The sequence below is a fragment of the Drosophila suzukii genome, chromosome X (genome assembly GCF_043229965.1).
Source record: "Drosophila suzukii chromosome X, CBGP_Dsuzu_IsoJpt1.0, whole genome shotgun sequence".
In the NCBI taxonomy this organism is placed as follows: Eukaryota; Metazoa; Arthropoda; class Insecta; order Diptera; family Drosophilidae; genus Drosophila; species Drosophila suzukii.
The window spans coordinates 11,731,705-11,748,072 of NC_092084.1; the positions used below are offsets into that span (position 1 = coordinate 11,731,705).

Below are 16,368 nucleotides of genomic sequence, written 5' to 3' on the forward strand. Positions count from 1 at the left end.
GGTTTACACCTTGATAGGTTATCAATGTACGGCATCCATGATTCCAGTTTTAATATGATATATCATTACATATCTCCTAAATTTACTCCATCTCATCTTTATGATAAAACCCTCTGATTTCTATGAAATTAAGATATTCTTCCTATAGGAAGGTGTTATAATACCGTTTAATATGACTAATATGACACAAATTTATCATAAACCCTGACAAGTGCTAGGGTATATATTATTTATTTTATTTTAAAAAATGGTGTTTTATAGTTTTTCTATTTCAATTTTATTTATATAAATTTATATAAATTTATTTCCCTATAAAATTCAAATTACACATTTTAAAAGCCCTCCGAAATTCAGTCAAGTTCCTTGCTTAGACACAAATATATTGTATATATTATATCGTATACTCGAATACTTTCTTGTCACTACAAACCTGTTGACCATTATAAATTCGGGTGATCATAAATCAGATAATATTACTTTGAAGAGGCCAAAATACATTTCATTTACGTGATTTATAAGGTTGAAAATATATTATTTTTTGCTATAATATGATTTATAAGGTGGAAAGGGTATTATTTTCTGATATATAGACCTCTGCAAGGGTTGGTTTTCCCCTGTCAGTTTCCCATACTTAAAAACCCAACTTAATGTGGTTCCCCCATCTTTTGCAGGCTGTGCGGACGGCGCCTCGAAGCGCTTCTTCACCGACTTCCTGCAGGACCTGCCCACTCCAGGGACCGGAGGACCCACCTTCGACACGACCATCGGAACCAACATCACAGGACTCGTCGGCAAGACGGTGAAGCTGACCTGCCGCGTCAAGAATCTGGGCAATCGCACGGTGAGTACGCACTGAAATGGGCTGCGGGATGCGGATGCAAGTGGAGGCTGTGCATAATAATTTTTAAGTACTTGACCAAAAAGAAATAAGTATGAAAAACAGGGGGCAGCCAGCAAAAAGTAAAAGTTTCGCAGCGCAAACTTGTCAAAAGGCGTTACGCTTGACAGGGCGGCGAGTGCAGCTGCAGCATGCCACGCCCCCTGGCCGCCCACCGCCCCCTGCCGCCCCCTTAAGGAGGCGTGGCTGAAGGCAGCTGTCGCCTGTCGTTTTCGGTTTGGATTTTTGCCTCGGCCAAGGGGTTTTCGGGGGGTTGTCCTGAGTGAAAAGTTGTAAGCCAGCCCCGCTTTTCATTATGAAAATGCAGCTGGAAAATGCAGTTGCATTTGGCCGTTGCGCTGCTGTTGCAGCTGTTAAACAATTAGCAAATTAAACTTTCAACTTTGAACTTTCAACTCTGGCAGCCGGCGAGCAAAATCCGAGAACAATGCCAAAACAAAGCCGTTGCAAATGTTTCACTCCGCTCAGTTTCAGTTTCAGTTTCAGTTTGGTTGGTTACCAGTAGTTGCAGTTCATTTCTAGTTTAGTTCGCTTCGCACCACGCTGCGTATGAGTGACGTGAGTCGTGAATCGTGAGTCCTGAATCCGTGAATAGTGAATCGTGAATACAGCGAATCGTGGACGACGAACATAGCGTCGCCTTTTAGCAAGTTTCCTCAAGTGTCGCGAGCGGCCATAAAACTTTTCAAATTTTTACGCTTTGCTGGCTTATTAGGTGAGTGGCGCTGGAGTCCTGCAAGTCCTAGTTTTTGGGGCACCGAGTTCGAGTCCTCCCCTAAAAGCTCGAAAAAAAAACTTCCCGTTTTAATTTCAGTTTGACAAAGTGAATGAATGCCTCGCAGATGCCCGGATAAGGGGGTACTGTTCGAGAAAAGTCGCTCTGAGTGGGATTTTTCGCTTTGGACGCGTCCACCTAATTACCACTGCCACGCAAACAAGCCGCAATTAGGTACACTGCCTTCTCGGTATCAATTATTCCTCAGCCATTTCCGCTGCTTAATTGTTATTTGTCGACCAGAACTATCCGATTACCAACCACCCATGGCAAAATTATATATATATAGTGGTTGTATATTAAAAGTCATACGGCTGCTGTCAGATCTTGTTTCTGATTTTCCTCCATTTGTGATGGTGAAAAGTTTTCAACTGAAAGCAAACTAAAAAGCCTTGAAGATTGCTGGCTGAGAGCCTTGAAAATTATTTGATTAAAACTTTATGGTTGGCTTTAAGTTTGGAAATTTTCAAGGCATTAATTTGGGTTCCCCATATAACACCTTTCTCTTCTGTATATAAATTCATAACAATTTATGTGGAGCTCCCTTTTCCTCTAAGTTTCTATCACTTTCCTTTAATAGCTCAACTTAAGATAGTTCAATTGACTTAAAAAAATTGCCGAAATTCATCAGCTTACTAAACTTATCGCTTACCATATTTGTTTCTTGCTCCACCCCCACCAATTAGTTAAATTCCTTTCATCAGATGGTTAAGCTCCTCGAACCGATTACTCCTGCATTAGATCCAATTAGCTCACCCATTACTTGGCTTTATTTACTCCCACAACTACTTGGTAACTGCTACCTGACTGGCATAAATCCAGAATTCATCCGAGACTTGTTGTTTTCCGTAGCGAAATATTCATATATGTAGCATATTACCGGGCGAATTCCCAACGTGATATATGCATTTGCCGCATGGTCCATTTTCGATTTACCGAGTGCGAAGTGCGTTGGTCATCGAAGCTGATGAGCTGGCTAAATACTGTGTAATTAATCACAGGCCGAGCAGCTGGTCATTTATAACGCCAGGCAGCTCCATTCCTTAGATATCAGATGATTTCCTCCCAGACGCCTAATTACTCAGAGGATGTTAGTCCATGAATTATATCGGCCGCCGAGTGAACGAGTTCCATTTTCAGGGTCTGGGAGTCGGTTCCTTATTGCATCTTGCACATGTCCCTTAATGGCAGCCATTTTCCATTCGATTTAACAATTTTCAAGCGACTTTTTTATGCAAAACACTGAGTGGCGCCATAAAGTATGCTCCCAATTCAATTTCAAGTCTGAGAAGGCAAAAAATCGTATGGCTTCAAGATTATTTATTCACTTGCTCGAAACATATTTAAATCTATCTATGCAATCTATGCTTTCTGCCAAGCTTTAAAAAATAACTCATCAGAGTCTGTAATCACTTTAAAATGTAAATTTAGCTGTCTAAAAGTATGCAACAATAGTTTTCTAGCTCATAAAGTCGCCTATCCAGTATTCGCTGCATACTTCTAGGCATCTAACGTTGATTTCTGTGCTAATAAAATTATTTCTAAGATTTTTCAAAAATAATTTCAAGATATAACTCGAGCTAATTAACAACTTGAGCTAAATCCTTATAAATAAGACAGTGCCATTGAAAATTTTCCACATTTCCAACAAATCCTTTGTGCCAGGCCAATTCCTAGGAGATTCGGAATGCGGAATGTCTGTGCGACATTAAAATTTCCCTTTGCAATTCATTAGCAAACGCGAGAGTGTTTATTAACAAAGCCCCCACTTAACTTTGCGTGGGTGGTTTTTGATGGGGGGGGGTTGCTTGGGTGATTTCTTAGTGGGTGGTGGTGGTGCTGACTGAAGGAACATGTCATTTGCGGTCTTCGAAAGGCGACGACCGCAAGTCAAGGCTCCTTCGACACCGCAGAATGCCAATGGCTGCGGATTGGGGGTGGATTTTCGGGGGATCCCAGATGGAGCGGGTGCCCCAAATTCTCAATGCATGAACTTCATTAGTGTGTAATTGTGTGGGTGTGTGTGTGTGTGTGCGCACTGTGCATGTGTGGGTGAATTTAATTGCCAATGCCCTGGGCAATGACCGCAGCCACAGTAGGAACAACGACAACGTGACCATGATGACTGAGGACTTGGACTCCAGGTACAGTGGTGAAGAGCCACAAGACTTTCGGGCACTCCAAAAATATTGATTTTGTCTTTGGATGGATTTTCAAGTGAAATCCGCATGGCAAGGGTACTTTAAACGATTGTTTTCCCAGGAAAAGTACTTAACATACTTACTCAAGAGCAACCTTATGATATTAAATTGCCCGAGATATTTATTTGGGGCAAAATTAAACAAAGATTGTTAGGTTTGCCAAACTTAAATGTTATTTTAAGTGTCCAAAAGTATGCAACAATATATTTTTACATTGAATAGGCGACTATCCATTATTCATTGGATACTTTTAGGCACCTTAACTTTAAAATGGGTTGTGTAATATATATCATTTTGCTTATTTTTTATTTTATTCTACAACTATTTAAAAGAAAATTTATTTTTTAAATTTTTTTTAGTTCTGTGATCTCTTACCAATGTATTTCCGGTTTTGTTACAGATTTATATTGGTTCAGTTACCTGAGAGATAAATTCTGCTCAAAGAAACCACTGTAAAGGGGGGTTCTTTTGGGGTGGCATGGTCAAAAACCGAGCCCCCCGTCGATTTCTGGGCAACTGCAATTGAAATTGTTGCGGTTGATTTTACAAGTAAATTGTCACTGGCAGTTGTAACCAAACCCATCTGCCTGAAGGACCCCCCCGTCCCCTGAGTCCTGCCCTTTGGCCCCGAAACAATTGAAAATGCAATTTAGCGTGTGAGGTTTCGCTGCGTTTCGACTCCCTTTCGTCCTTTTTCCGTTCCGTTTCCGCCGTTCCGCTGGGGGTCCTGGCATCCTCCTTTTTTTTGCCTTCAATATCCAATCTTTGGCCTTTTGTTTTGCGACTGGACACCGCAGTGGGTCCATCACCTGTGCCCCCCACTTTCGCCCCCCTTTCATCTCAGTTGGACGCCACTGCGATTTCGATGGGTATTCGTTTCGCTTTCATACGAAAAAATAAAGCTGAAAAAAATAAATTATTTGCCTGGGCAACTCGAGAGGCACAGGAAAAAATACACATCCTTTTCTTGTTGATTCTAAAATTAATATTTTGTTAAGTGCGATTAAAAGTATTTAGTCTTGGTTTTACATATGTATTTTTTAAATATTTTTCAGATTTTATAAAAACCTCTAAAGGTATTTAATAAGTCTTTCAACACTAATATAACCCATTTTTTCACACGAACAGAAAGTTATACAAGTCAACATTATGACAACTCTACAACATATTTGATCATAAAAATTTTTAATGAATATTAAATCAAGTATTAATTTTTCCCAGTGCTTTTCCGGTGAAAAACTTTCTTTCTTTTTGGCACTTTTTCGCTTTGGCGAAAGTCAAAGCCTTTTCCTCCACGCACAGGAATAAAAATTGCGTTTCTACAGTTTGTTCCTTTTATTTTCGCCGCCTCTGTGTGCGAGTGCCACGCCCATTCGCTTTTTGCCCGCCCTGTTTGTATGTCTGTCTGTTTGTTTGTTAGTTTAACGGCACAGGACTAAAAGCAACTCCACGGGCAAAAGAATCCAGAATCGAGAGGAGAAATAAAAAACTTTCGGCTTTCCCTGACAAAAATAAAGGAAAAACTTTAAGAATGTCAACCACCCCCCTCCGGACAAAAATCTGAATCTCCTTCTCTTTGTGCCGAAAAGGGAATGCGTAGTGCATTCATTAAATTAGTTGTAATACCCAGTTGCGAAAAAAGTCGGGGGACTCATTAAAAAATCACTTTTTTCTAGGGTGGCGCAAGTTTGTGGGTGGAAATCTTTCTTTGTGGAGGGAAAAACGCTATAAACACATCGATTGCCACGCCCACTTGGTTACGCCCATGGGACGCCGCCCCCTCAATCAGGAATCAAAATATATTTATATAACTGAAAGAAAATCACATTCTCGTGTGTTGTCATCGCTTTTCTTCTTTTCCCTCCTTTTTGTTTTTTTTTTTTGGGAGGGGCGGTGAGGGTGGCAGTGGGCGTGGCACACTGCTGGCTGAAAGCAAATCAATCAAAGAAATGTTTAATATTTTTCGCTATGCGCTTCACGGGTCGCGATGACATAAAATCCATGCGAACGAAAGCGAAACCAAAACTGAAAGTCTAGGGAAACGGGGAAAATGTGGAGATGTGGAAAGTCGAAAAGCTGAGCGACTGTCATGGCAGCCGGAAAAACGCAGGCGGCAACAACGATTGTCTGTGTGTCAGCTGTCAATTTTCCAGCATTTACTTAGCTGGCAGGGGCAACGCGGTGAAAGTGTCTTGGAAAATGTCTATTTGGCCATGCAGGCGGCTTTTCTTCTTCTCATTTTTTTGGGGAGGGGTGGGAACACATAGGAAAAAACAGCTAATGATCTGAAGTGTGCTTACCCTATCCCATCTTACACAAAGAAAAATCTCATATTAATTAGTTGGAAAAATAAATATCAGACCTTTTAACAGTAACAGGCTGGTTTATATAGTTAAATGAGTTGTAATATACTATCTCTTTATGTAATATACTGTTATATTACCAGGGCTGAATGTATTTATCTGCTCTGGTCACACTATTCGATCCCTGAGACAAAAGAATAAAGCAGAAAAACTATTTCCTGATAAAAAAACTTTCAATAGACAACCATTTAGCCTTAAATACTGAATATAAAGTACTTTAATGAATAAAAAATATATGTCTAGTTATATCTGTAAGCCCATAGGCGGATTACATTTTTTTACAGCGGGACACAGACAATATTTCCTCTCACTTCACCACTAATGAATATGCAAATACCCAATAAATATCGCATTTTCTTGATGTATTTTTCCGGCAAAGCAGCAGCAAACAATAAACCCAATAATACATAATAAATGGCTCGGCAATTAGAGGGAGGTGTGAGTAGGGTTTTCCAGGGTTGCCAGGTGACATATGTATGCAGATATGCTATGTATACCCACTGCCATCGTTTATCTTCGTCAATGGTTTTTGATTTACGTGCCCGGTGATTGCTTCACCTTATATCTATCTCCGGCGCCCTTTGCTCCCCGCTAATGTGGCAGGTCAAAGGTCACACGGCATTTAAATACAATTTCCCTGCCCCGCAGCTAAAATAAAATACTAAAAAATAAGCGAAATTGCGTTACGTGCCCCCCAAAAAAAAGGGAAAAGGGGCAGTACTGCCTGCTTATTATTATTTCATACCGCCGTTGTTGTTGCCCAGGCAATTTCATTCAATTTCGCTTACGAATTTTCGACGCCACCGGCAATTGAAGCCGGAAAACAAGGCAAACGAGGGTGGGAAAGGGGTTTTGAAGCACCTGCCGGAAAGGACTTTCACTCCATCCACTCGAAAGTCCCCCTCCAGACGACCCAGCGTTTAGCTCGTTAGGATCATCGGACACTTGCGGTTTATGAAAAGCTGTTGCCGGCGCATCCTGGAACGTGTCCTGCGAGTGTCATTAGCGGCACAGTCGCGGCAAATCAAACCAACCTGGCAATCCTGGTTAACCATAAATTCTGCCAGAAACCCTGTGAGCAATGCGGCCATTGATGGCCTTCTTATGCTAATTTCCCTGGAAATTTTCATATTTATTTTCTTACACTTTTCCCGCCATTTCTTATGGGCCGTTCGGTAGAGACAATTTGTGTGACCGATGGGTCGTATGAGTAATATTTTGCGTGTCTACATGAAAAATTCATGCGACTTGCAATCGCTCAGCTGCCAGATACATACATATATATATGAATTTCCATCTTCTCAGCCAGCTGGCAGCTATGCCGGCAATGGAAAAGCGTTTTTCCAACAGAATGATAAATTATTCAAAATGCAAAACGTTGCGTATGAGTGATTTAAAGCAAATACAAATACAAATACTATATATGTACGTACATCGAAAAATGCGTAGCCATGTGGGATATGTATGAGCTATATCGGCACAGGTAAGAGTGCCACGCCCCCTTCTGAGGGCTATTCCGATATCTTTGCATATTTATTGGCTTTCAGCTTTCAGCACAACATGTGCAGCCCCTTTTTATTCAGCTTTGTCTTGCTTACTTTTTATTAGCATACTTGGCTTCGAATCAAAATAGCCTGTCAGGAAATTCAAAAGTGGAAATGGATCGAGGGTCAACGGAATAACCGATTCGAGGATGGCGAAAGTGCCCCAAATGACTACTTTCTATATGGTCTGTGCAAATAGATAAGGGTCTCGAATAATGTGTGTTATGTGGTCCATCCCCATTCAGTTCTGCTGGTTGAGTCAATAAACCAAATTGCAGCAGGAAAAATAAATTGTATTTGATTGCAAATTGAAACGAATGGTGGGTATCGAATGAAATCAATCCATGGCCACGGGGTTTGCCACAAATGCTTTAGATATTTACTCAGATTTCTTACCAGCTTGGCAAAACACAAAGTTTTTTATGAGTTATCATAAACAATATCCAATTAGTAAGTAACTAAGTGTTAAGTGTTGATTTTTGTCAAAAAATGCGAATTTTTTTTCGGTTTTTGCATCGTAGCTCAGCCAAATTAAGGCGTACAGCGAAAAGACCGACTGTTTTGAACAGCTTGCTTAATTTGCTAACGAACCTCATCATTTTTAGGAAAATTTATTTTTTGACCAATTTTCTCATTTTTTGTAGGGGTTTCATCGCATTTTTTCGAAAAATGGCAAAAAATGAAAAATTTTTAGGTTAGAATGCCAATCGATTGGAAATTAAGCAACGAGTTCAGCGAGGTATGACATTCCTGATTCTGACATATACTTTTGTTATGGTAGCAAAAAAACTGAATTTTTTTGGAAAAAAATGGGTTCAAATTTTTGTCAAAAATACGAAATTCAGATTTTTGTCGAAAATGCGACATTTTTTTTCGTTTTTTACATCGTAGCTCAGCCAAATGAAGGCGTACAGCGAAAAGACCGACTGTTTTGAACAGCTTGCTTAATTTGCTAACGAACCTCATCATTTTTAGGAAAATTTATTTTTTGACCAATTTTCTCATTTTTTGTAGGGGTTTCATCGCATTTTTTCGAAAAATGGCAAAAAATGAAAAAATTTTAGGTTAGAATGCCAATTGATTGGAAATTAAGCAACGAGTTCAGCGAGGTATGACATTCCTGATTCTGACATATACTTTTGTTATGGTAGCAAAAAAACTGAATTTTTTTGGGAAAAAAATGGGTTCAAATTTTTGTCAAAAATACGAAATTCAGATTTTTGTCGAAAATGCGACATTTTTTTTCGGTTTTTACATCGTAGCTCAGCCAAATGAAGGCGTACAGCGAAAAGACCGACTGTTTTGAACAGCTTGCTTAATTTACTAACGAACCTCATCATTTTTAGGAAAATTTATTTTTTGACCAATTTTCTCATTTTTTGTAGGGGTTTCATCGCATTTTTTCGAAAAATGGCAAAAAATGAAAAATTTTTAGGTTAGAATGCCAATCGATTGGAAATTAAGCAACGAGTTCAGCGAGGTATGACATTCCTGATTCTGACATATACTTTTGTTATGGTAGCAAAAAAACTGAATTTTTTTGGGAAAAAAATGGGTTCAAATTTTTGTCAAAAATACGAAATTCAGATTTTTGTCGAAAATGCGACATTTTTTTTCGGTTTTTACATCGTAGCTCAGCCAAATGAAGGCGTACAGCGAAAAGACCGACTGTTTTGAACAGCTTGCTTAATTTGCTAACGAACCTCATCATTTTTAGAAAAATTTATTTTTTTAGCAATTTTCTCATTTTTTGTAGGGGTTTCATCGCATTTTTTCGAAAAATGGCAAAAAATGAAAAAATTTTAGGTTAGAATGCCAATTGATTGGAAATTAAGCAACGAGTTCAGCGAGGTATGACATTCCTGATTCTGACATATACTTTTGTTATGGTAGCAAAAAAACTGAATTTTTTTGGGAAAAAAATGGGTTCAAATTTTTTGTCAAAAATACGAAATTCAGATTTTTGTCGAAAATGCGACATTTTTTTCGGTTTTTACATCGTAGCTCAGCGAAATGAAGGCGTACAGCGAAAAGACCGACTGTTTTGAACAGCTTGCTTAATTTACTAACGAACCTCATCATTTTTAGGAAAATTTATTTTTTGACCAATTTTCTCATTTTTTGTAGGGGTTTCATCGCATTTTTTCGAAAAATGGCAAAAAATGAAAAATTTTTAGGTTAGAATGCCAATCGATTGGAAATTAAGCAACGAGTTCAGCGAGGTATGACATTCCTGATTCTGACATATACTTTTGTTATGGTAGCAAAAAAACTGAATTTTTTTGGGAAAAAAATGGGTTCAAATTTTTGTCAAAAATACGAAATTCAGATTTTTGTCGAAAATGCGACATTTTTTTTCGGTTTTTACATCGTAGCTCAGCCAAATGAAGGCGTACAGCGAAAAGACCGACTGTTTTGAACAGCTTGCTTAATTTGCTAACGAACCTCATCATTTTTAGAAAATTTATTTTTTTAGCAATTTTCTCATTTTTTGTAGGGGTTTCATCGCATTTTTTCGAAAAATGGCAAAAAATGAAAAAATTTTAGGTTAGAATGCCAATTGATTGGAAATTAAGCAACGAGTTCAGCGAGGTATGACATTCCTGATTCTGACATATACTTTTGTTATGGTAGCAAAAAAACTGAATTTTTTTGGGAAAAAAATGGGTTCAAATTTTTGTCAAAAATACGAAATTCAGATTTTTGTCGAAAATGCGACATTTTTTTTCGGTTTTTACATCGTAGCTCAGCCAAATGAAGGCGTACAGCGAAAAGACCGACTGTTTTGAACAGCTTGCTTAATTTGCTAACGAACCTCATCATTTTTAGAAAAATTTATTTTTGACCAATTTTCTCATATTTTGAAGGGGTTTCATCGCATTTTTTCGAAAAATGGCAAAAAATGAAAAATTTTTAGGTTAGAATGCCAATCGATTGGAAATTAAGCAACGAGTTCAGCGAGGTATGACATTCCTGATTCTGACATATACTTTTGTTATGGTAGCAAAAAAACTGAATTTTTTTGGCGAAAAAATGGGTTCAAATTTTTGTCAAAAATACGAAATTCAGATTTTTGTCGAAAATGCGACATTTTTTTTCGGTTTTTACATCGTAGCTCAGCCAAATGAAGGCGTACAGCGAAAAGACCGACTGTTTTGAACAGCTTGCTTAATTTACTAACGAACCTCATCATTTTTAGGAAAATTTATTTTTTGACCAATTTTCTCATTTTTTGTAGGGGTTTCATCGCATTTTTTCGAAAAAATGGCAAAAAATGAAAAATTTTTAGGTTAGAATGCCAATCGATTGGAAATTAAGCAACGAGTTCAGCGAGGTATGACATTCCTGATTCTGACATATACTTTTGTTATGGTAGCAAAAAAACTGAATTTTTTTGGCGAAAAAATGGGTTTAAATTTTGGTCATAAATACGAAATTCAGATTTTTGTCGAAAATGCGACATTTTTTTCGGTTTTTACATCGTAGCTCAGCGAAATGAAGGCGTACAGCGAAAAGACCGACTGTTTTGAACAGCTTGCTTAATTTACTAACGAACCTCATCATTTTTAGGAAAATTTATTTTTTGACCAATTTTCTCATTTTTTGTAGGGGTTTCATCGCATTTTTTCGAAAAATGGCAAAAAATGAAAAATTTTTAGGTTAGAATGCCAATCGATTGGAAATTAAGCAACGAGTTCAGCGAGGTATGACATTCCTGATTCTGACATATACTTTTGTTATGGTAGCAAAAAAACTGAATTTTTTTGGGAAAAAAATGGGTTCAAATTTTTGTCAAAAATACGAAATTCAGATTTTTGTCGAAAATGCGACATTTTTTTTCGGTTTTTACATCGTAGCTCAGCCAAATGAAGGCGTACAGCGAAAAGACCGACTGTTTTGAACAGCTTGCTTAATTTGCTAACGAACCTCATCATTTTTAGAAAAATTTATTTTTTTAGCAATTTTCTCATTTTTTGTAGGGGTTTCATCGCATTTTTTCGAAAAATGGCAAAAAATGAAAAAATTTTAGGTTAGAATGCCAATTGATTGGAAATTAAGCAACGAGTTCAGCGAGGTATGACATTCCTGATTCTGACATATACTTTTGTTATGGTAGCAAAAAAACTGAATTTTTTTGGGAAAAAAATGGTTCAAATTTTTGTCAAAAATACGAAATTCAGATTTTTGTCGAAAATGCGACATTTTTTTTTCGGTTTTTACATCGTAGCTCAGCCAAATGAAGGCGTACAGCGAAAAGACCGACTGTTTTGAACAGCTTGCTTAATTTGCTAACGAACCTCATCATTTTTAGAAAAATTTATTTTTTGACCAATTTTCTCATATTTTGAAGGGGTTTCATCGCATTTTTTCGAAAAATGGCAAAAAATGAAAAATTTTTAGGTTAGAATGCCAATCGATTGGAAATTAAGCAACGAGTTCAGCGAGGTATGACATTCCTGATTCTGACATATACTTTTGTTATGGTAGCAAAAAAACTGAATTTTTTGGCGAAAAAATGGGTTCAAATTTTTGTCAAAAATACGAAATTCAGATTTTTGTCGAAAATGCGACATTTTTTTTCGGTTTTTACATCGTAGCTCAGCCAAATGAAGGCGTACAGCGAAAAGACCGACTGTTTTGAACAGCTTGCTTAATTTGCTAACGAACCTCATCATTTTTAGGAAAATTTATTTTTTGACCAATTTTCTCATTTTTTGTAGGGGTTTCATCGCATTTTTTCGAAAAATGGCAAAAAATGAAAAATTTTTAGGTTAGAATGCCAATCGATTGGAAATTAAGCAACGAGTTCAGCGAGGTATGACATTCCTGATTCTGACATATACTTTTGTTATGGTAGCAAAAAAACTGAATTTTTTTGGGAAAAAAATGGGTTCAAATTTTTGTCAAAAATACGAAATTCAGATTTTTGTCGAAAATGCGACATTTTTTTTCGGTTTTTACATCGTAGCTCAGCCAAATGAAGGCGTACAGCGAAAAGACCGACTGTTTTGAACAGCTTGCTTAATTTACTAACGAACCTCATCATTTTTAGGAAAATTTATTTTTTGACCAATTTTCTCATTTTTTGTAGGGGTTTCATCGCATTTTTTCGAAAAATGGCAAAAAATGAAAAATTTTTAGGTTAGAATGCCAATCGATTGGAAATTAAGCAACGAGTTCAGCGAGGTATGACATTCCTGATTCTGACATATACTTTTGTTATGGTAGCAAAAAAACTGAATTTTTTTGGCGAAAAAATGGGTTTAAATTTTGGTCATAAATACGAAATTCAGATTTTTGTCGAAAATGCGACATTTTTTTTCGGTTTTTACATCGTAGCTCAGCGAAATGAAGGCGTACAGCGAAAAGACCGACTGTTTTGAACAGCTTGCTTAATTTACTAACGAACCTCATCATTTTTAGGAAAATTTATTTTTTGACCAATTTTCTCATTTTTTGTAGGGGTTTCATCGCATTTTTTCGAAAAATGGCAAAAAATGAAAAATTTTTAGGTTAGAATGCCAATCGATTGGAAATTAAGCAACGAGTTCAGCGAGGTATGACATTCCTGATTCTGACATATACTTTTGTTATGGTAGCAAAAAAACTGAATTTTTTTGGGAAAAAATGGGTTCAAATTTTTGTCAAAAATACGAAATTCAGATTTTTGTCGAAAATGCGACATTTTTTTTCGGTTTTTACATCGTAGCTCAGCCAAATGAAGGCGTACAGCGAAAAGACCGACTGTTTTGAACAGCTTGCTTAATTTGCTAACGAACCTCATCATTTTTAGAAAAATTTATTTTTTTAGCAATTTTCTCATTTTTTGTAGGGGTTTCATCGCATTTTTTCGAAAAATGGCAAAAAATGAAAAAATTTTAGGTTAGAATGCCAATTGATTGGAAATTAAGCAACGAGTTCAGCGAGGTATGACATTCCTGATTCTGACATATACTTTTGTTATGGTAGCAAAAAAACTGAATTTTTTTGGGAAAAAAATGGGTTCAAATTTTTGTCAAAAATACGAAATTCAGATTTTTGTCGAAAATGCGACATTTTTTTTCGGTTTTTACATCGTAGCTCAGCCAAATGAAGGCGTACAGCGAAAAGACCGACTGTTTTGAACAGCTTGCTTAATTTGCTAACGAACCTCATCATTTTTAGAAAAATTTATTTTTTGACCAATTTTCTCATATTTTGAAGGGGTTTCATCGCATTTTTTCGAAAAATGGCAAAAAATGAAAAATTTTTAGGTTAGAATGCCAATCGATTGGAAATTAAGCAACGAGTTCAGCGAGGTATGACATTCCTGATTCTGACATATACTTTTGTTATGGTAGCAAAAAAACTGAATTTTTTTGGCGAAAAAATGGGTTCAAATTTTTGTCAAAAATACGAAATTCAGATTTTTGTCGAAAATGCGACATTTTTTTTCGGTTTTTACATCGTAGCTCAGCCAAATGAAGGCGTACAGCGAAAAGACCGACTGTTTTGAACAGCTTGCTTAATTTGCTAACGAACCTCATCATTTTTAGGAAAATTTATTTTTTGACCAATTTTCTCATTTTTTGTAGGGGTTTCATCGCATTTTTTCGAAAAATGGCAAAAAATGAAAAATTTTTAGGTTAGAATGCCAATCGATTGGAAATTAAGCAACGAGTTCAGCGAGGTATGACATTCCTGATTCTGACATATACTTTTGTTATGGTAGCAAAAAAACTGAATTTTTTTGGGAAAAAAATGGGTTCAAATTTTTGTCAAAAATACGAAATTCAGATTTTTGTCGAAAATGCGACATTTTTTTTTCGGTTTTTACATCGTAGCTCAGCCAAATGAAGGCGTACAGCGAAAAGACCGACTGTTTTGAACAGCTTGCTTAATTTGCTAACGAACCTCATCATTTTTAGAAAAATTTATTTTTTAGCAATTTTCTCATTTTTTGTAGGGGTTTCATCGCATTTTTTCGAAAAATGGCAAAAAATGAAAAAATTTTAGGTTAGAATGCCAATTGATTGGAAATTAAGCAACGAGTTCAGCGAGGTATGACATTCCTGATTCTGACATATACTTTTGTTATGGTAGCAAAAAAACTGAATTTTTTTGGGAAAAAAATGGTTTCAAATTTTTGTCAAAAATACGAAATTCAGATTTTTGTCGAAAATGCGACATTTTTTTTCGGTTTTTACATCGTAGCTCAGCCAAATGAAGGCGTACAGCGAAAAGACCGACTGTTTTGAACAGCTTGCTTAATTTGCTAACGAACCTCATCATTTTTAGAAAAATTTATTTTTTGACCAATTTTCTCATATTTTGAAGGGGTTTCATCGCATTTTTTCGAAAAATGGCAAAAAATGAAAAATTTTAGGTTAGAATGCCAATCGATTGGAAATTAAGCAACGAGTTCAGCGAGGTATGACATTCCTGATTCTGACATATACTTTTGTTATGGTAGCAAAAAAACTGAATTTTTTTGGCGAAAAAATGGGTTCAAATTTTTGTCAAAAATACGAAATTCAGATTTTTGTCGAAAATGCGACATTTTTTTTTCGGTTTTTACATCGTAGCTCAGCGAAATGAAGGCGTACAGCGAAAAGACCGACTGTTTTGAACAGCTTGCTTAATTGCTATCGAACCTCATCATTTTTAGGAAAATTTATTTTTTGACCAATTTTCTCATTTTTGTAGGGGTTTCATCGCATTTTTTCGAAAAATGGCAAAAATGAAAAAATTTTAGGTTAGAATGCCAATTGATTGGAAATTAAGCAACGAGTTCAGCGAGGTATGACATTCCTGATTCTGACATATACTTTTGTTATGGTAGCAAAAAAACTGAATTTTTTTGGGAAAAAAATGGGTTCAAATTTTTGTCAAAATACGAAATTCAGATTTTTGTCGAAAATGCGACATTTTTTTTCGGTTTTTACATCGTAGCTCAGCCAAATGAAGGCGTACAGCGAAAAGACCGACTGTTTTGAACAGCTTGCTTAATTTGCTAACGAACCTCATCATTTTTAGAAAAATTTATTTTTTGACCAATTTTCTCATATTTTGAAGGGGTTTCATCGCATTTTTTCGAAAAATGGCAAAAAATGAAAAATTTTAGGTTAGAATGCCAATCGATTGGAAATTAAGCAACGAGTTCAGCGAGGTATGACATTCCTGATTCTGACATATACTTTTGTTATGGTAGCAAAAAAAACTGAATTTTTTTGGCGAAAAAATGGGTTCAAATTTTTGTCAAAAATACGAAATTCAGATTTTTGTCGAAAATGCGACATTTTTTTTCGGTTTTTACATCGTAGCTCAGCGAAATGAAGGCGTACAGCGAAAAGACCGACTGTTTTGAACAGCTTGCTTAATTTGCTATCGAACCTCATCATTTTTAGGAAAATTTATTTTTGACCAATTTTCTCATTTTTGTAGGGGTTTCATCGCATTTTTTCGAAAAATGGCAAAAAATGAAAAAATTTTAGGTTAGAATGCCAATTGATTGGAAATTAAGCAACGAGTTCAGCGAGGTATGACATTCCTGATTCTGACATATACTTTTGTTATGGTAGCAAAAAAACTGAATTTTTTTGGGAAA

At 36.4% G+C, this 16,368-nt stretch overlaps 1 protein-coding gene across 3 annotated transcripts in view; it reads left to right on the forward strand.

Annotated features, from left to right (window-relative positions):
* Nucleotides 1-16,368, forward strand: part of dpr8 (defective proboscis extension response 8) — a 167,620-nt gene that overhangs the window by 114,042 nt on the left and 37,210 nt on the right. For all 3 annotated transcript variants that reach the window (XM_017070101.4, XM_065867796.2, XM_036820549.3), the window contains exon 5: nt 672-841. In XM_017070101.4, coding sequence (XP_016925590.2) covers nt 672-841 — 170 coding nt within the window. The remainder of the gene's footprint in view (nt 1-671; nt 842-16,368) is intronic.